This window comes from Anopheles coustani, chromosome 3 (assembly GCF_943734705.1).
Source record: "Anopheles coustani chromosome 3, idAnoCousDA_361_x.2, whole genome shotgun sequence".
In the NCBI taxonomy this organism is placed as follows: Eukaryota; Metazoa; Arthropoda; class Insecta; order Diptera; family Culicidae; genus Anopheles; species Anopheles coustani.
In genome coordinates, this window is record NC_071288.1 from 57642089 (window position 1) to 57662968 (window position 20880).

General features: G+C 39.5%; 2 protein-coding genes across 5 annotated transcripts; both read left to right on the forward strand.

Annotated features, from left to right (window-relative positions):
* Positions 1-5364: 5364 nt before the first annotated feature.
* LOC131263519 (aminopeptidase N-like) lies at positions 5365-8833 on the forward strand. Its single transcript, XM_058265731.1, has 5 exons — positions 5365-5954; positions 6023-6317; positions 6389-6740; positions 6813-8061; positions 8128-8833. Exons 1-5 carry the CDS (start codon positions 5365-5367, stop codon positions 8696-8698), a joined length of 3057 nt encoding a protein of 1018 aa, XP_058121714.1. The 3' UTR covers positions 8699-8833.
* Positions 8834-13143: 4310 nt separating this feature from the next.
* LOC131261272 (vesicle-fusing ATPase 1-like) lies at positions 13144-20012 on the forward strand. 4 transcript variants are annotated; one of them, XM_058263266.1, is made up of 9 exons: positions 13144-13300; positions 15157-15263; positions 15961-16049; positions 16121-16345; positions 17099-17750; positions 17814-18338; positions 18489-18779; positions 18869-19053; positions 19126-20012. In XM_058263266.1, exons 2-9 carry the CDS (start codon positions 15255-15257, stop codon positions 19421-19423), a joined length of 2274 nt encoding a protein of 757 aa, XP_058119249.1. In that variant the 5' UTR covers positions 13144-13300; positions 15157-15254; the 3' UTR covers positions 19424-20012. The 4 variants fall into 4 exon arrangements, with proteins under 4 accessions (XP_058119249.1, XP_058119251.1, XP_058119250.1 ...); XM_058263268.1 differs by having other exon boundaries at positions 13194-13228; XM_058263267.1 differs by lacking the exon at positions 13144-13300 and adding an exon at positions 13347-13648.
* The last annotated feature ends 868 nt before the right edge of the window (positions 20013-20880 follow it).

Sequence of the window (20880 nt, forward strand, 5' to 3'; positions counted from 1 at the left end):
GACCAAATGTATCGCAGTTTCACCTGAAGTACCTTCTACAGGTGGCCGCTGGTTTGAGTCGACCACTTGTTTACTTACATAGTTGCTTACATTCTATGTTGTCCAAAGCCACAGTCGCCGTTTTCTAAAAACATACCTTCTAACCGTCCGTCCACACGGCGCTGCGAAAATTCTGCGACCGGGGTTTCTGCGACCGATTTGTGCTCACCGGAAGTGTCAAAGTAATCAAAAGTAGCCCAAGTCGGCCATCTTGCATGTCAAAAGTGTCGCAGAAACTCCCGCCGGCACCGGGTCGCGGCGTTGGACGATCTGGCCAACGTTTGTGTCGCAACTTTCTGCGACATTACAAAAAGACCGTTATTCGTATGTAAAAATGGTCATTGTCGTGGTTTGCTCGACGAGAAGGAGTTTTGATATAGTAAATAAATATACTGGCGTGCTAATTCATGTTTTTAATGTGTTTTTCAATTTAACTATTGTGTTAAAATGAAAGAATGTAAATAATGATTATAATGTAAATGCACCTTATAGCATATTTTTATTATTCTAGCAAGTCATAAGCATTAATGTAAAAACAAGTAAACGTTAAAAGCGTCATTTTGGAAGCGTATAAGAATTAATACCTTTAAATAAGTATTAATTATAAAAATATAAATATACTATTTAGTAGGTATTAATACTTAAGCGCTTCCAAAATAACGCTTTTAACGGTTACTTGTATTAACATAAATGTTTTTGAAAAGCATTAATTTTTGACTTTGTAGAATCATAAAAATATGCTATAGGGTGCATTTACATTATAATCATTATTTACATTCTTTGGTAAAAGAGTAAATGAGGCCCCGGGCTAGATTCTCCTCTTCCTGCTGGTTCACATTTAGCGCCTGAAGCTATGCAAAGCGCGACACATGCATTCGTTTCGAATTTTTGAACGCTAACGGTTCGCTTAAAAGCCCATAACGGTTTAAACTAATCACGCAGTGGAGGTTGAATGTAGATTAATATACTTTTACATGTTAAGTTACTAGTAAGTAAACTATACCACACATGATGGACAGCATGAAACAATGAGTTTAGCCGAAGAAATGATTTGGAAACGGCGGCGCGCCCGCAGCGAGCGAAGCGAGCGGACTGCGCTAGGTCTACTGAAAAAGAGAGTTTGTTATAGTTTTGAGAAATAAGGGGGGCCCGTGGGCCCCCCTCATACCGCACCCCTAGGTTGATTGCGTAGCCGAAATTAACGGTACACACTACGGTTCAAATACTCGTAGGTTGAATTTAACGAATTAATGTATCACCAATTGCATACATTCAGTTTAAACGTCCACAAGAGGTGTAGCCACGATCGAAAACATGGCGGCCGGGGCCTCATTTACTCTTTTACCCATTCTTTCATTTTAACACAATAGTTAAATTGAAAAACGCATTAAAAACATGAATTAGCACGCCAGTATATTTATTTACTATATCAAAACTCCTTCTCGTCGAGCAAACCACGACAATGACCATTTTTACATACGAATAACGGTCTTTTTGTAATGTCGCAGAAAGTTGCGACACAAACGTTGGCCAGATCGTCCAACGCCGCGACCCGGTGCCGGCGGGAGTTTCTGCGACACTTTTGACATGCAAGATGGCCGACTTGGGCTACTTTTGATTACTTTGACACTTCCGGTGAGCACAAATCGGTCGCAGAAACCCCGGTCGCAGAATTTTCGCAGCGCCGTGTGGACGGACGGTAAAAAGTCCTCTATTCAGTATTTAATCATCTTGGTCCACACTGAGGCATACTCGGCCAAAATCAGTGCAAGTTTTTGACCGCTATCATAACCTCGGTAGGACAAACTTAGGCCATACTCGCTGTGTGGAAAGAGCCCTTGAAGCACCCGGTGAATGAGTGGCTCAATGACCAACCCAATAAGGCTCCATCAAGCAATTATCCACCTACTATTTGAAACACTTATTCATCACCGCGTGACTACATTAGGCGTACCATACCATATGCTGTCACCGCAGATGCAAGACCTTGCGGTTTCTGTACTAAAAAATCAAACGAGTTTGATTCTTGCCGCAGACTCTTGCGTTTTTATATGTATTTATTATTTTAGTAAACATTTTTCCAAGTAGACTTAAATGAGAATATATGCTCATATAAGTGGTATATTCAAACATTAAAGTATTATTTTTGGCAAAAAGCTGTGCTCGTTTGACAGATCAAAAATGCAACTGCATGCGGTTGCGGAAAGCTGTGACCACAGGTTAGCCAACCACGCTAGTGCGCAGTCAAAATGCGGCTGTTTACCCGCCGTAACGAAAGGAATATTTCCTTCCGTTTGTCAGATCGCACGAATCTCGTGATCCGCTTGATTACTCAAACAGCATGAGATGTGCGTCGGCTAGGATTTCTCCGACTTGAGCTCCAGCTCGGCGACACCACACGGACGAGAAAAGGTCGCGTTGTTGTCGCGCCAATGTTGCTACCGATGACGGCAAAGTTAAACTTAACAAACCCAAACTGGTTCCTAACGATGCCAAACAAAAACCTTGCGCGTGCAATTCACTGCCTACTACTGGCAAAGAGCAGCTTGATGCGAACAAACTGGCCCTGAAAACAGTGTAACCTTACTTTTCAGCTAACCCTTTCAGGAACCTCGTGCACTGCTAACCATCCGCTCTGATGCGACGCCGAACTGGAACTCCAAGGTTACTTCCAAGGTTGGTTTATGTTTAACGATTTGACAGGTAAACATAGCGCCATCTTGGAATTTATGATACCTAAAACAAGCATTCGTAATGAAAGTTTGAACTCAATTCTGTAACAAAAAACAGATAAACCAGGATATAAAACACATTTATACTGATCGACTGCTACCAATGATTTCTGTATCAGAAAAACTATTTTATTGGAACTTTAAGGCTAACACCTATCTGTGTATCTACAACACCCGGCAATTTTATCCTCAAAATTGGTTCTTTTTCGTCATCAGTACCAACAAGGTAGAGAGACATGAAAAGCTGTGTGACCCAACCTCTAGTTCTAGTAATCTTGGTTGGCACAACAATTTTTTAGGAATAGGGTCATTGAGGGTATTTTGCCCATGTATGTAATTTTCACCCACTAGAAAGTAGATCAATTATTACAATGATTTCAAATAAAAATTAAATACCAAATTTGGGGGCGATTGAATCAATATTTTTCGAGAGAATCATTTAAAACTACGAAGCTGTCGCTTTTTCAAAAAACCATGCTGTAGATAGATAGTTCGGCCACCTTGAGATATAACACGGGGTCCACACTACAGCGCGACGTCCCGTCACGGAACGCGACGTCACCCGGCAGGCGGCTGTTATCCGTTAACGTTTGGCAACTATTTAGTTCGGCCTCACGAAATCAGTTGAACGTCAAATGTTTACTTACGGTTGGCGGTTGTTTAGAGGACAGTCGCAGAGATTTAGATGGGCTCGAAAACGGTGTAAGTTACTAGTAAGTAAACTATACCACACATGATGGACAGCATGAAACAATGAGTTTAGCCGAAGAAATGATTTGGAAACGACGGCGCGCCCGCAGCGAGCGCAGCGAGCGGACTGCGCTAGGTCTACCGAAAAAGAGAGTTTGTTATAGTTTTGAGAAATAAGGGGGGCCCGTGGGCCCCCCTCATACCGCACCCCCTAGGTTGATTGCGTAGCCGAAATTAACGGTACACTCTACGGTTCAAATACTTGTAGGTAGAATTTAACGAATTAATGTATCACCAATTGCATACATTCAGTTTAAACGTCCACAAGAGGTGTAGTCACGATCGAAAACATGGCGGCCGGGGCCTCATTTACTCTTTTACCCGTCTTTGTTGTCGGTTACGACCCTCTTCGATCACGCCTGCCCTCTAATGGGCTTACTAGACGTATTCCCTATGACATTCTGGCCGTTATATTTCCACAAACCACCGCCTTTTCAACATTGCTTCCTTGTTACACACCACATTACTAATTGCAATATCATTCTATCACATGGTAGTCTACTTGAGAGCAAAACCTTGTCCAATTGCTATCATTGCCAGATAACGTTTATTGATGAACTTGCACTCTGACAACGACACGAAACAAGCATGATTAATGCTATTTGATTGTGTCAAAAATGACATGTCTCAGCCGTTAAAAAAATTTGATTACCATGGCCGGTGTAATAATACCAATGCAAGTTTATCATAACAATGGCGAACCTATTATCACAAGAAAACAATCACCTAATCCTTGCATTCCATACTTACTGTCTAACAACATTCTTTGCCATTACCGTTATTGGCCATTCTTAAGTAATATTTGTGGGCTACGAGATTTCCAACATTCCGCTGTTTCTGTGCTTTACAATCGCACGCTAAATACGCCTGAAGCCTCAGAAAAGGCATCTCGATCTCTGTTGCAAGTGATAAAAATGATCGAAATATCGAGAATATAATTGCCCACGTTGCTTTCATACGACACCGAGCCAGGACATAAACTGAAATTAAGATATTAATAATTAGGGCTCATTTGAAAAATATATTCCATATGGACGATAAACTGACAGTCACGATCTTTTTGGAAGTGTTTTGTTTTATGTTATTAGCAAAACAAAATAGAAAATAAAATCTGCCGCGCTCAGGATTTGAAGGTCAGAATGTAAAATCACGCATGTCAAAATGTAAAATCACGACAAAAACTCGATTACTCGGTAATTTAAAAAAAAAATAGAGTTCTCAACAAAGTGTGTATGAACGACAAGTTTAAGAGTTGAAGTTATTATATTTGTTAATTTATTTGTTTGTTGTATTTATTCATTCATTTAAACTGAAGGTTTTTTTTAAATGATGTATGTAATATAAACTTCATGCAATAACAACAACAATAATAAAACATGTTCAATAGGATTGATAACATTCGTACATGATGTGATAGCTACGATAAACCCTATCATAATCCCTCGATACTTTAAACGTCTGTAATTAACAACTCAAGAGGTCCCCTTTATAATTGACATGATCAGTTTAAGGCTAAATGTTGTGTGATGAGTCTTTTGATACTGAATAAACGACCTGGTTATGTATATGTTATGGGGACATACAAGTTCATTCTGTCGTTCGCTTCCAATGCAATCAACTTTAGAAAAGATCAAGTATACTTGGTCACGCTAGATAATGTAAGTTAAGAGCACACTGATAACTGATTGTTGCCATGGGAGAAGGTCTGCAAACAATCTATCTAAAGAAAAGCAATCAGTATCTGTAAAACTCTTCATCGGAGAAGATGAGGCAGTGTTCCAAGTGTAGTAGTATTTCAGGCCAGTTGCAGATTTTCTGCTTGCTTTTAATTTTCTTCGTGTTCATGGTGCGTTCCATTCAAGCTACTGAATTGAATTATCGACTACCGAATAACACCTTTCCATTAAGGTACAATATTGAATTGACTACAAACATACACAACGATACAATCGGAGATGATCGTTTTCGTTTTGATGGAAAAGTAACGATACAGCTTATGGCTATTGGTCAACCGATAGAAAACAACATAACGTTAAACTTCCGTCAGATCAACATTAAACATGTGAAATTATGGCATATTCAGAACGGTTGGGAGCAGATCCTGATTGATGATGGTATCAGTTTTACGCTTGACCAAGTCCGAGAGTTTGTAACGGTGCACTCACCACAGCCGTTGAACGGGTCATATTATTTAGAGTTACAATATAACGGAACATTACGGGAGGACAATGCAGGATTCTATCGGTCTTCGTATCGTACGGACGATGGTTCTGTGCGGTGGCTTGCCACAACTCAGTTTTCCTCTACTGACGCGCGCCATGCGTTTCCTTGTTACGACGAGCCTGGGATAAGGGCCCCCATCGGTTTACGAGTTATCCACGGCAAACAGTATATGGCGCTTTCTAACGGTATTCCAATTGATATGAGAGAAAGGTAATTTTGTAATAACACATAATAACTCTTGCTGGATAGATCACATGCTCTTCTTATGATATCTACAGCTTGCTTGATGGAATGATAATCACTACATTTGCGGACACTCCACGTATGCAATCGTATCTGTTGGGTATTGTGGTGTCTGATTTCTCGGAAGTATCATTGCCGTTGTACTCTAGACAAACGGCATTTGTACGGTCTAACGCAATCAGTGACGGAAAAGCCGATTTTATTGTTGAAGCAGGATTCAAAATACTTGCAGTATTAGAAGAATTTCTTGAAACTCCATATATTCTACCTAAATTGTACCATGTAGCTGTTCCTGATTTTGCACCCGGAGCAATGGAAAACTACGGTTTGGTAAGTGTTACAAAGGCAGGCATGAAAAGGAAAAAACAGTTGTTCATTCTTGTGTATCTTCAAAATTTCAGATAACTTATAAGGAAGAAAATTTTTTTTATGATCGTGTAAGCTCTCCTATGAAGCAACTTAAAACGATTGCAACGATTGTCGGCCATGAAGTAGGTCATCATTTCTTCGGCAACTATGTTTCACCGGCCTGGTGGAGTTTTTTGTGGATGAAAGAAGGATTTGCCAGATTTTTCGAGTATCTTGCACCACAATTAGTTTACCCAGAGTTGGACATCGATGAAACTTACGCAGTAGAAAAAACTCAAAATGTTTTTGAAATTGATTCTACTGGAAACGTACGGCCTATGACATTTTACGTAAACACGCAAAATGAAATTGCTGGCATATTTGACGACATTGCTTATGATAAGGGTATGTGTTCTAATATTTATTGTTCATATAATTTTTATTTTTATCTTTAGTTTTCTTTTATTTGACCATTAGGTGGAGCGATTTTACGAATGTTTTATCATGCTCTTGGCCAAAACACTTTTCGTCGGGCGTTGGTGCTTTATTTACATAATAATTCTCTAGGCGCTGCCACACCTGAGCAGTTTGCTGAAGCTATCCAGAAAGCAATAAATGAAGTTTCCTTGCCAATATTATATGAGTTTGACGCAATCGAACTTCTAAAATCGTGGACCGAACAAGCCGGCTACCCCTCACTTTTTGTGTTACGCACTTCGAATTGTTCCATACAAATCCATCAAGAAAAATATTTGTTAAGAGCTAACAGTAGCAAGTCCACCGAATCTTGGATTTTGCCCTTCAATTTTGCAACTGCAAAGCAGCCTACATTCGACAATACTACACCCAATGGATGGTTAACAACAGCCGATAAAGTGATATCTCCTTCCATAGAAAATAACTGGACCTGTCATGATTGGATTGTGTTCAACAAACAGCAGACGGGATACTATCGAGTCAACTATGATAATGATTTGTGGCAATTGATTATCGATGCTCTCACGACTAATCATTCTATTATACATCGAGTTAACCGTGCCCAGCTCATCGATGACGCCTTAAATAATGCTCGAACAGGAAGACTGGACTACGAAGTGGCATTGCGATTGTTACAATACTTAGACAATGAAAATGACTATGCTCCATGGGCTTCTGTTAATCGTAATCTTAAATTCCTAAATGTGCATCTAGAAAAGTCTGCCAATTATCATCTCTGGCAACGATATTGCTTGGGATTTATCGAGCCCGTTTATGATCGCATGGGCCTAGCAACGCATCCTCAAGACTCCTTGCAGCAACGAATGGCACGAGAGATTGTCGTAATGTGGGCTTGTAAATTGGGATCCTTACATTGTCGCAACAATACAGCAGATATCATACAAAATATTGTCCACAACACGTCGCTGCATACAGATCCTGATTTACGAGAGGCAATTTACTGTAACGGGCTGCGATACGCGACATCCGATGCATTTGATACCTTTTTCAAACGTATGCAAAATTCACAAGACCAAGGATATCGCTCAGAATTGATACGATCACTAGGTTGTGTACAAGACGAGACATTACTTAAACAGTTTCTCAACACAACAATCGCTACAGATGGTTTCAACTATTACGGGCAGGAGCGTGACCGTGTCCTTGAAGCTGTATATAGTAGCGGGTACATGGGAATGCGGGTAGCCATTAACTTCTTCAAATCACATATGGTCCAGATTAACGAATTGTAAGGAAAATCTCTTCTAGACCTTGCTTGATGTTACTACAATATAAACTTATTCTTCCATTACAGATACAACAAAGGCAATTTTGGAGGAAGAGCGATAAGTACCGCTATTCGACGGATGGCAAAGCAAACTGCTAGTGAAGAAATTTATATCGAACTGCGAGAACTAATGGAACAGCTTTTGGAAATCGGATTATTGCAAAATTCTGATATGCTACGGGCTCTAGAGCAGTCCAATGAGAATCTAGTGTGGATAAATACCAAAGGGCAACTGATTGAACTTTGGTTACATACAAAATATGAAACTACAACGGTTCAGACTACATCAAGCACAGTATCAAGTTCCATTTATACTTCGCGTGCAGAAATCTCCATTGCTGACCTCACAACGCGGTCATCCATTAGCTATAGTGTTGACCCTACTACACAGACATCCACCAGTATTGTTAGTTCTACGTCGCTAAGAACAAGCGTACATAGTTCTTTGTTTCCAGTAGAAGAACCAACCACATCAATGCCTCTTAGTTTATCTACAGAAAATTACCAAGGCAACTCCAGAGCTTCGTGGTGCATGCTCTCAAAAATGCTTACAATAGCACTCGGTATAGTTTCGATCATATTGGATATGAGATTTTGATCACTATTTTGCATCTCACTCAGGCTTCAATGATAAAACGGCACTTTACATAGAGCATATCGGCAAGATTTCTACAAGAAACATGTATGACTAGCGATTAAAAAAAGATGTATTGTAAGACCTATCAACCCATACACCAATACATTTATTTACTGAATTAAACTGTTTTTTCTTCACTTTTACCTGTGAACCTTCCCACAAAGCATGTATGCCCCAAATATGTCCGTCTGCCCGTCTACACCATGTAGTCTAATTCGGACGAAAATCTTCGTCCCTGTTCAACAGAGTGTTATAGGGCACCCGCAATGTGACGCGTTCTATTACGTTTCAACTTGCTCAGAACTTCGAATTGTGGCGAGTTGAGTGGATACAGCTTCGAATTACCGCGTGAAGAGAGCAACCTAGCTTTGAATTTTACTTCGAATTATCGAGTGTACCAAATCGTATTGTTTTGATTCGAAATAGTGAGAGTTTTCCAAGGGACTACTGATATACTTCGAATTATCGAGAGTTTCGAATTATCGAACGTTTGAATTATCGAGAGTCGACTGTATAAACAAAGGGAAAACGATGAGCACGGACGACAATTTTCCCTTTTCTGGAAGACCCAGCCTTACTCATCCGATACCTTGATGAGAACGCTTTTTTCGGACAACTGCGTATAGGCAGCAACTTTCTGCACTTTTCGGTGGCAACCAGATAGCACAAGCCTGCTTCAGATAGGCATGTGCTTCATTCACCTGCTTCACTAGCTTGATCAAGAAGCAAGACAGCGTTTCGTCGTCCACATTGCCTACTGTTCCGTTGACCGTTTCGCACTTTGGAAGACTCTGCAACGTGTACGCAAACACCTGACCAATAGCAATATGCAACGCGGGATCTTTGGTCATCTTCAGCAGCCCAAGAATCCGAGACAGCACCTTCCGGACGTAGTACTCCCGATCGCCGACGGCCAGACAACCGTGGCAGTGAGCAGCATCCTTGCAAATCTGCCTTCGTGTGTGCTCAAATTACGCAAAATTTTACGCGCTCAAATTACGCAAAGCTTTCTTGTATTTTTCTTTTGACGATTTGTCAAAATGCTCAACAGTATTTGACCAGAGTATTACCGCGTGAACACATTACCGCGTGACCACATTAGGCGTACCATACCACGGCGTACCAAAACTTGGTACGGTCGAGCTCCAGCGTACCATACCAAATGCAACCCAGCACTTCTGGGTTGGCTGACGATGGTGTGCTCGAAAGAGCTCGATGAAGTGCTCGACTTTTCATATTGGTAAGAACTTGTCGAGCAATTATCAGTTAATTTGTGAAGAGCATCTCCAAAAAGTTAATTGATAAAAAAAATATCATATTTTAGAAGCATGATGGAGTTTAAAACTGTTATTATTATTTTTCCATACCATAATATTGTTGAAACACGACAACTTTCCTGCATGGATGAAAATAATGCGCTGCAACTGTCGTTCCAACTAGGCGTTAACAAACAAAAATACTCGTTCTCTTTTCATCGATTTTTTCTTTTATTATAATTGACACGATGTATTTGCTTAAAACTTCTACCCGCTCAGTTAGTCATAGTTCTTAATCCAACAACTATTTCGTTTTGAAAGAAGTTATGCAGCATTCAATACGTTGATAAATTTATGTTTTCTAAATCGTGAAACAATGTGGTAAAACGAATCTTTTTGTTTTAATTTGCCTGTAATTACTATCTGTAACCGTAAACTGCTGGATTCAGTTTGAATACATAAGGTGAGCAGGACAAAGCATAGAGTTGGAGTGAGAGGTTTCGTGACTACACTTGCATCGCTCGATTCTGACAGAAAAATCGGTTTTTGACACTAGGAGCGTACCAGTTTTTTGGTATGGTACGCCTAATGTAGTCACGCGGTAATAAGGGTAGAATGGTCAATCCGTCAATCCTTACTCGGGGTCCACACCAAGGTGGGTCCTAAGGGAGGTGAGCTCAAAGCAAGGTGTATAAATATAGAAGGTGACTTTATGTCGCTTTGGAAGGGGTGCCATATTTGAGAAGAGTTGTGTCAAAAGCCCAATCCTTTTCCGATGCCCCCCCTCAAAACCCACGTGAATACACCAGAAGTGTTATGTCAAGTCATGAAATGTCATTTTACACTGGACGACTTCACCTTCTATTTTATACACCTTGAGCTCAAAGGCCTGGTCGTGGCAGCCATTTTGAAATTAATTTTTGACAATCGTTCCTGCTTTTGTTTACCTACAAAAGGATAACGACGCGTTAGCGAGCTGCTGGTTCCAGTTGATACGGTTACCGGAAGACTCTGCCCTCATTAAGCAACCCGTAGACGTTGCGAACTTGTACGCGCGAACAATTTGACAACCTGGCATTGCCTATGTTAAGGAAAGGAAAGGAAGATTTCCTCTTATATCTTCCTTTCCTTTCCTTAACATAGGCAATGCCTGGTTGTCAAATTGTTCGCACGTACAAGTTCGCAACGTCTACGGGTTGCTTTAGCCACAACTTTACTGAGGACACAGTTCCATCTACGATGCATTGCAAAGTCATCTAGTAAATAAGGTTGGACGAGATGGGTAATGCGGTTAGGTCGTCCAAAGGCACATATGTTAACACTTTGTTGCTACAATGCTACACGAAACGTGTTAGTTAAAACGACAATATCTTCATTATATCGCATTTTTTCCCATTCTATGAGTTATTTTTGCAAAAAACAGCTGAACAGGATAAATACGGCATTCTTACGCTATCGGAAAGAACTTTGGAAACAACAACTGGCAAATTGTAAGCATAAACAAAACCCGGAACGATTGTCAAATGTTTCCTTTATTTTTCTAAAAAAGTCAAGGCGATTTGTTCGGGATGAACCCACCTGGATAGTAATCACTTTGGTCCACACTACAGCGCGACGTACCGTCACGAAACGCGACGTCGCCTGAGAGCCGGCTGAACTCCATACAAAAACAATGTCGCACAAATCGCGCTAGTGTAGAAACAGCGAAAAACGCGACGTCGCGCTAGCTCTTGTCAAATGTCAATTTGAAACGTAAACAAACCGACAGCTGGACAAAACGTAAACAAACCGAGTCACAAACGCGAGAAAAACGAGCAATTTTCTCCCCGAAACATCAACACTAAAAAAAATATTAGAGCATATTTTTATTTGAAATCATTGTAATAATTGATCTACTTTCTATTGGGTGAAAATTACATACATGGGCAAAATACCCACACTGACCCTATTCCTAAAAAAATATTGTGAACCAACCAAGATTACTAGAACTAGAGGTTGGGTCACACAGCTTTTCATGTCTCTCTACCTTGTTGGTACTGATGACCAAAAAGAACCAATTTTGAGGATAAAATTGCCGGGTGTTGTAGATACACAGATAGGTGTTAGCCTTAAAGTTCCAATAAAATAGTTTTTCTGATACAGAAATCATATGATTGGTAGCAGTCGATCAGTATAAATGTGTTTTATATCCTGGTTTATCTGTTTTTTGTTACAGAATTGAGTTCAAACTTTCATTACGAATGCTTGTTTTAGGTATCATAAATTCCAAGATGGCGCTATGTTTACCTGTCAAATCGTTAAACATAAACCAACCTTGGAAGTAACCTTGGAGTTCCAGTTCGGCGTCGCATCAGAGCGGATGGTTAGCAGTGCACGAGGTTCCTGAAAGGGTTAGCTGAAAAAAAAGGTTATCTGAGGCACGGCCGCGTGGTGTCGCCGAGCTGGAGCTCAAGTCAGAGAAATCCTAGCCGACGCACATCTCGTGCTGTTTGAGTAATCAAGCGGATCACGAGTTTCGTGCGATCTGACAAACGGAAGGAAATATTCCTTTCGTTACGGCGGGTGAACAGCCGCATTTTGACTGCGCACTAGCGTGGTTGGCTAGCAGTGCTCCTAGCCGCATGGTGGCAGTCAAAAGGCGACGCCTACAGAAAATCGAAAACCACAGAAAATCAGGACATATGGCCTTTAGTTGCCAGTCCTTAACCTAAAGAGGTCTATGTCTCCAGGTTAGCTTGCGAAGGCCCAGGAAGCTGGATTCAATAGCCGTAGTGGAGTAAATCCTCGACGAAGTGAAGAAGAAGAAGAAGAAACACGAACAAAACGAGCAATATTCTTCACGAAACAACGGATTTTTCGGTGTACTACTTATTTTTAGGCTTCACAAATGTAATTCAGTTATCAAACTCCGTTTTAATTCATATTTTTACCAAAGTTTTTTCGGGTACCGAAACGTTAACAAACTGCTCTTCAACAAGTAGGAGATGATGTGGAAATGTTATGTTAAAATATGATTCTAATCTCAATAGGACCAATCGGATTCTAAATCCGTCAGATGGGGTTCGAATCTTCCGAATCCGTCTAGGTATCGAATCTTCGGGTCTTCTGAATCCCGATTCTGCCACATCCTGCGTGTTAAAGTGGTGAAGCTGAAAACAAAAAGTAACTGCGGTTGTACTAATTTCTAAATCGATTCATTTCAACGTTACGGTTGATGTAATCAGTGCACCCACAAGTCTGTGATTCAACCATATTTCAGTTTCACATCGTCCACCTAACATTCTGTTCCATTTCGCTATTGATTGAGGTAGTGTTTCCGTGGCATATCAAGCTGATGTTTGTGTCCAGGTCACGTTCGACGCGTCACGCGTTTCTTGGTCATCTTTTCTTATTGTTCGACTCCCATGGGGTTGAAACACCTGGCTTTAACGATTCGAAAAATGTGTTAAGCAAAACAAAACGCATGCGTGGGAATGGAATAGAATTTAACAGTGTTCTGAATTCCAGATATCGAGAAGTGGAAAGTAGTCGCAAGTATTCTGGACCCGTGTGTCGTGCTTCTCTATCTCTGCTATCCTATTGTTAAAGCTAGATTGTGAAACGTTAAATTAAAGTGAAACTTGTTATCTTTGCTGATTTTGCCGAATGAAAAAATGTACGTTTTGTGTAATGGGAATTGTGCGCGTTACAAAGTGAAATGACATGTTGGCTATGCGTCATTGTGGTTATTTCCTATATGTTTGTTTTGATTCATAGATAGTATTTTAGTTTTTTTGCAGAATAATAAGAATTCTGTTAATCTAAATCCGGAAACTGAGCTGTGAAGTTTCATGAAATTTGATAAATGCAAGCCAATTTTACAGGTATTGCGCACGAGTAGAAATGCATACTTCGCCATTGTGCTTGGTCGCGCGTGCGGATGAATTGAAAAGAAGCTTCTAGCTGGAATACATAAAATTACACCTTCAAAGTCGAACGCTTGACCGGAAATCGGCTGACGTACTGAGTCGTCAAATTACGTTAAGATACAAAACTAAAAGAGATCGGTTCATTTTCCGAATTTGCAAACAACACAGTAAGTTGTTTGATATTTTTTCTTCCACTTTCTTTTCGTAATTTCAACAAAAAGAGGGCGTTTCGAAACTGTTTTTAACATATATTTGGAGACGTAAGATAGAGGTAGCTATCTTGTCGCTAGGCAGTCTTGTCGTAGATTGTCCGGAGAAGAAGATGATTTATTATTGTTAAAACTTTGTCGGAATAATAAGCGTCCGAATTTAACGCCTGAACCTTTGTGAACGAGTTGTCGGTGACCTTGCTCATTCTTTACTTCCTGTTTTTTTTTTTCCTATTCAGTTTTCGGACTCGAGACTCAATAAAGGATAGAAAGTTAGAACGAAAAGTCGTGCCGTCGGCGTTTCGGATTGAATTTAAAGAGCCTTAGGTTGTCTTATGTTCGATTTGATATTTTAAACAATTGCCTCAAACCACCCATAAAAATTTAAAAAGGCTAATTGTATTATTGTATATCATCTATATCTCTCTCTCTGACATACATCAATGACATGACATCAGAGCATCAATGCCAAACAATCTGTTTTTTATATTGATTAAGGGTTACTTCAGAGTTGTGTAAATCTGATTCAGATTCATGAATCTGAATGAATCTACGCCTTATAAGACACACCAACTGATGAAAAGTCACCAGCATTAAAAATGATTAAAGAAATCGCTGCAAGCACGGCCTGCGATTAACCCCAATGCATACAGACGACAGCTCGATTCAATCGGAATCCGTGCTAAGACTCAATATATTTAAATCCGCTGATCAATGTCTTGTCATTAATGTCTTTAGTAATGCAACTTGATTTTCAATTTATTTCTTCTTCTTCTTGGCGTAACGACCTCTTGGTCATGCCTGCCCGTTAAGGGCTTACGAGTCTTGTTTCCCTGTTGTACGTGGATAGTCAGTCCTCTCGTACAGGGGAGGGTCCGGTCTCGGTTTGGATTCGAACCCACGCCGTCGAGGTGGTGAGCCCCGGCGGCGCTCATGGGTCGATTTTCTAACCGGCGCTACCGCTCGGCTGTGTGGCGGAATTTATATCTTATGTAATCAATAACTAATAATAATACAGTTCCCCGGATATGGCCTTATCTTTACAGATCGTTTTTAGGAATTTTGATTGATAATCTTGAAGTCATTTGAGGCATTTACAACAAGTGAATATAGGAATTAAAGCGGAAAAGTAGCAATTATCATCATGGCAATGGTAAGTACTTTCATTTTTATTATATATCTTTTGCTATTGGTCACATCATAAACATTTGTTTTAAGAAAAGTCAATGATTTTGGTATGTATGGACACTATTACCGGTGAAGTAATTCAAAAACTTTTATTTTCTTCAACTGGTGGTGTCAGTTACAATGTAGTGAACTCATTGTTTATATTTGAAGAAGTTCAATCGAACCGCATACTAGCTTAAACATCGAAAATGTCTGTCTCCTGTGAACACTGCCGCTGCCAATGCTACCGTAGAAACTCCGATAAATTTTCTTTGTAAATCCTGTTTGTATTTCTTTGAAACTTAATTCAACATTTTTTCATAATTTTCATCTCTACATAGACTAACGACTCTCAAAATATTACGAAATAAGGAGACTATGCCAAAATTCCAATTTTAATATTATACCACAATGTTTGACACTAGTGAATACACAACAAACGTGGTGAAGCAACCGAGATGTTTAGCTTGTCGAAATCGTTACACCAGAGAAAATTATATTGTATTCATAAAGGCTAGTTATTAGGAGTCCGGTAACATTTTTAAAGGATAGTGGTAATAGATTAACTAATTAATTTCAATAAACTACCAGCTGATAAGCCAGCTATATCAAACTATCATCGGTTACTTAAAATAAAGTGTGTAAGAATACTACTTAACGATGATTTTACTTGTTTTTGACAGATAATGAAAGCTGCAAAATGTCCTACCGACGAGCTTTCGCTGAAAAATAGGGCCATCGTAAGCGGTGGTGATTTTGCACCAGACATCAAGTAAGTTATCTTAACTTTGCTTAAGAGATATCGTTGTCTCACCATCTGTATCTTTATAATTTTTCTATTAGATATATCGATGTTTCAACTGCTCCTGGACAACATTTTATTTTCTCAACCGAACGGACATTGGCTGGAGAAATCAATCCAGGGACTATTGGATTCTCTTTACTTCAACGAAAATGGGCAACACTGTCTATAAATCAGGATATAAGCGTTAAACCCTTTTTGTTTGAGCGGTCCTCAGAAGTGCTCTGTAGTATTGCACTAGAAGTTGATTTTCTCCAGAAAAAAACGTACGTATTGTTACCACTTTTATATAATACTGTATATTCGATATGGGCATGAGCTTGATTTGGTACGTTTTGTTTTAACTCCTTCACACGTTTGCTTGGCCTGACTCGGGCAAGCAGATGACATTTGTACTGCTTTGCTAGAGCTCGTGCAATTTTTTTGTCGCTCGTGCGTGGCGAAATACTTTCGTTGCGTGGCGAATATTATGAGTGCATCTGCTTCGGAAAACATGTTCTTTGGTGTTTGCAAAAGTTTATTCATTTATTTGGCACTAATCGATGCAACTGAACCAAATTTTTGCTTATTATTGCCAAATTATTGCTGACTACAATCACACATAACACATACTTCAGAATAAAAATGCTTGCATGTTGTTTGCTAGTTGTTTGCTTACTGGCCGTCATTTATCCAATGAAATCCTCAAATTTTTAGAAAAATATTCATTTTTCTTCGGTTTTAGAACAACAATTAGCATAGCAACAACAACAAGTAGTATATTTTTTTTATATATGGAAAAACTGCCAAAATAATTCTATTAAGAGTGTATCAGGAAATGAATGCATTATTTCATATTGTATCGCTTAGTGCCTTTTGATTTTAGAATTTTCAATTTCAAGTTCATATCTGCTTTTTACATCTCAGCACTCAGTTTCTCAGCATTATAAAATTTCATTTTTCAGTCCCTTGGGCATTATGAGCATGTATTCATAATCGTATCGCATTTTTTTTTACTTAAAAATGTGCAATAAATGCAGCGTTACGCACGAGCCGTACGATAGTGATCAAATGGCAAAGGATTTTTTGCTACAGTTTGCTGGGCTAGCGGTTACTGTTGGACAACCATTAGTATTTAACTTCCAAGATAAGAAGTTGCTGTGCTTGGCGGTGAAAACACTCGAAGTAATTGATGCTGCTTCAATGACTGCTGGAAATAGCGGAGGATCGAATGGCCCTACAGAGCCAAAACGGGTAAACTTTGGTCGGCTGTTGGCGAACACTGTGGTAACATTCGAAAAAGCAGAAGGATCTGGACTGAATTTGGTTGGTCGTTCAAAGGGTCGTGCGACTGCGGTCCGGCAATCTATCATCAACCCAGACTGGGATTTCGGACGAATGGGAATCGGTGGATTAGATCGTGAATTCAATGCCATCTTTCGACGTGCTTTTGCTTCACGTGTCTTTCCGCCAGAAGTAGTTGAGCAACTTGGTTGCAAACATGTGAAAGGTATTCTACTTTATGGTCCTCCCGGTACCGGTAAAACGTTGATGGCTCGTCAAATTGGTACAATGCTGAATGCACGAGAACCCAAGATTGTCAACGGTCCTCAGATTTTGGACAAATATGTTGGTGAATCAGAAGCGAATGTTCGTCGACTGTTTGCTGATGCTGAAGAGGAAGAAAAAAGGGTGAGGAGAACTTTTAATAATAATTTTTAATAAAAACTAATTTGTTTGATTGTTTCTATTTAGCTTGGCCCGGCAAGTGGTTTGCATATTATTATTTTTGATGAAATAGACGCTATTTGCAAAGCTCGTGGTACAGTTGGAGGTAATTCTGGTGTGCATGATACTGTTGTCAATCAATTGTTAGCAAAAATTGATGGTGTCGAACAATTGAATAACATTCTGGTGATTGGTATGACGAACAGACGAGATATGATTGATGAAGCCTTAATGCGACCAGGTCGTCTAGAGGTTCAAATGGAAATCAGTCTACCCAACGAAGAAGGCCGTGTACAGATTCTTCAAATTCATACTCGTCGAATGAAGGAATTTAAAAAACTTGCTCCGGATGTTGATTTACGCGAGTTGGGCGTAATGACTAAGAACTTTAGTGGCGCTGAACTAGAAGGTTTAGTTCGTGCCGCTCAATCTACTGCTATGAATCGTCTAATAAAAGCTGCATCTAAAGTTGAAGTTGATCCAGCTGCAATGGAAAAACTGATGGTGACCAGGGAAGATTTTCATCATGCTTTTGAAAATGACATAAAGCCGGTAAGTAGGTAGCGTAAATTCATAAATAAATATTTGTATTCTATCAACTTAAATAGCTATAAATTAAAATTGCATAACAATTATCTAAATATTGTTACAAATGTGAACTGACCGATTAACTCGAATCTTTTATCTTTTTGTTTACAACAGGCTTTTGGTACGGCGGCGGAGGCCCTGGAACATTACCTGACCAGAGGGTTTATCAATTGGGGATTACCGGTGGCTCACATTCTTGAAGATGGAGCCTTATACACGGAACAGGCACGTGGAGCTGAAGGCTCCGGATTAGTGTCAGTATTGCTGGAAGGTCCACCAAACGCCGGTAAAACAGCACTGGCTGCAAAGCTTGCAAAGCTATCTGATTTTCCATTCGTCAAAGTATGTAGCCCTGACGACATGGTCGGATTTACAGAAAATGCTAAATGCTTGCAAATTCGGAAGGTAATTTTTAATCTATTACACACATGTATGTTTGTTTGATATTTAATATTGTATCATTTTGTTATTGCATTTTTGGTTTCGTGTTATAGTATTTCGATGATGCCTACCGTTCAACGTACAGCTGTATTCTTGTTGATAATATCGAACGTTTGCTGGATTACGGCCCTATCGGTCCGCGCTATTCTAATCTCACGTTGCAAGCTCTTTTGGTGCTTTTGAAAAAACCTCCACCGAAAGGCAAAAAACTTCTCATTTTATGCACCACGAGTCGAAGGTACGAACCTAGCAATTCAATACGAATTCGAATATTGAACAGTTCAATAACATTTTAATATTTCTATTTCAGGCAAGTTTTGGAAGATATGGAGATGCTCTCTGCTTTTACAGCAGTGTTGCATGTGCCTAATCTATCTTCGCCAGAGCATTTATTAGCTGTGCTTGAACAAGAACCTGACGTTTTTGGACGCAACGAATTAGCTGCCATTTACAAAAGAGTCAAAGGAAGGCGCATTTTTGTGGGAATAAAGAAACTTTTGGACCTGATTGATTTGGCTAGACAGATGGATCCACAAGTAAGGATGATGAAATTTTTGTCTAAATTAGAAGAAGAAGGAGCTTTGGAAGATGCTACTGTAGCAAAGTAAAGCAAGTTAAGGTTTCGATGATCCTGTTGCAGCAAAGTATTGTAAACCATGAATACATACTCATATTTTAACTTACTAATATTGATAAAACAATATTAAATAGAACATATGATATCATGACAGTAAATTGAATTTATTACCAGGAAGACAACGTACTTAATTCTATCAATAAGTATTCGTTATCATTCAAAGTTATATTATTACCAGTGCCTATAAAGACACATACTAATATGAATGGCAAATGTAAAAGTATCAAAATGAAGTAAATATTCTAGTAAAATGCTTTATATACCCTATGGGATTAACTCTTTCTGGAACTGATTTCAATATACGCTTGAACCAAAATCAGGCATACGAATTGACATCCTGGTAGTTAATTCAATTTACTGTGCTGCAAAATTGAAGAGCTAATACATAACCGATCTAATATGGCTTATCATTAAAGTATAGCAAGAACATGTTCATGAAAACCCAGAGGTGAAAAAATCAGCAATTACTTTTACGATTCCGTGATTTTTTATTAGATTCTAAGTTACAGTGAAACATGGAAAATGTAATATTGGCATTCAAAATTTTCTTGTTTGGAAAAGGTGTAATTACTGATTACAAAAATGATAGTCATACTCAGCACGGACTGCTTTCGAATGACTCCGTCCGAACCGAGCTGTCAATGTTCATGCATATCAAGCTAAAGGTTCGGTTTATTTGACGCGATATGTATGCGACCTGTTAATTTAGCTCGATTCGATCGGATTCATTCGATCGAAATCCGTGCTGAGGCTAAATATCTCTTTTAGTTTAAATAAATCTAAGTTCTACCAAATCAAAGAAATGACCATTTTACAAAATAATGTTGAGTGCAAATGTTAATACAGTAGACTCCTGGTTATTTATGGTGGTTGAAACACGGCACGGAGCAAATTCAAACTTTTCAAAAAGCGTCAAATCTTTATCTTTTAATAATTGGGACAACAGTTTATTTTAAACGGTACGTTGCGTAATTTTTGATACATTCTTTTCTCTAATGACACCAATCGGAAATTTTAATTAGTTGCAATAGGATATTTTTTTTTTTATGTGGCACGACATCCCCTAGTGGGACAAGGCCTCTCTCCGAAGAGAGTTTGTGTGACCGAAAGACGGCATATTATAGATCGGTGGTCAGCCGTTCGTAATACCGGAACCGTAATGCAATAGGATATACGAGCTAAGAAAGTTGGGTTATGAGATTAGTGACCCTCGAAATTGAGTCGAATAGACATTTCAACAAAGGGGTTCGCGACAGCCGAGCGGTAGCGCCGGTTAGAAAATCGGCCCATGAGCGCCGGAGCTCACCACCTCGACGGCGTGGGTTCAAATTACTACCGAGACCGGACCCTCCCCTGTACGAGAGGACTGACTATACACGTACAACAGGGAAACAAGTCTCGTAAGCCCTTAACGGGCAGGCATGACCA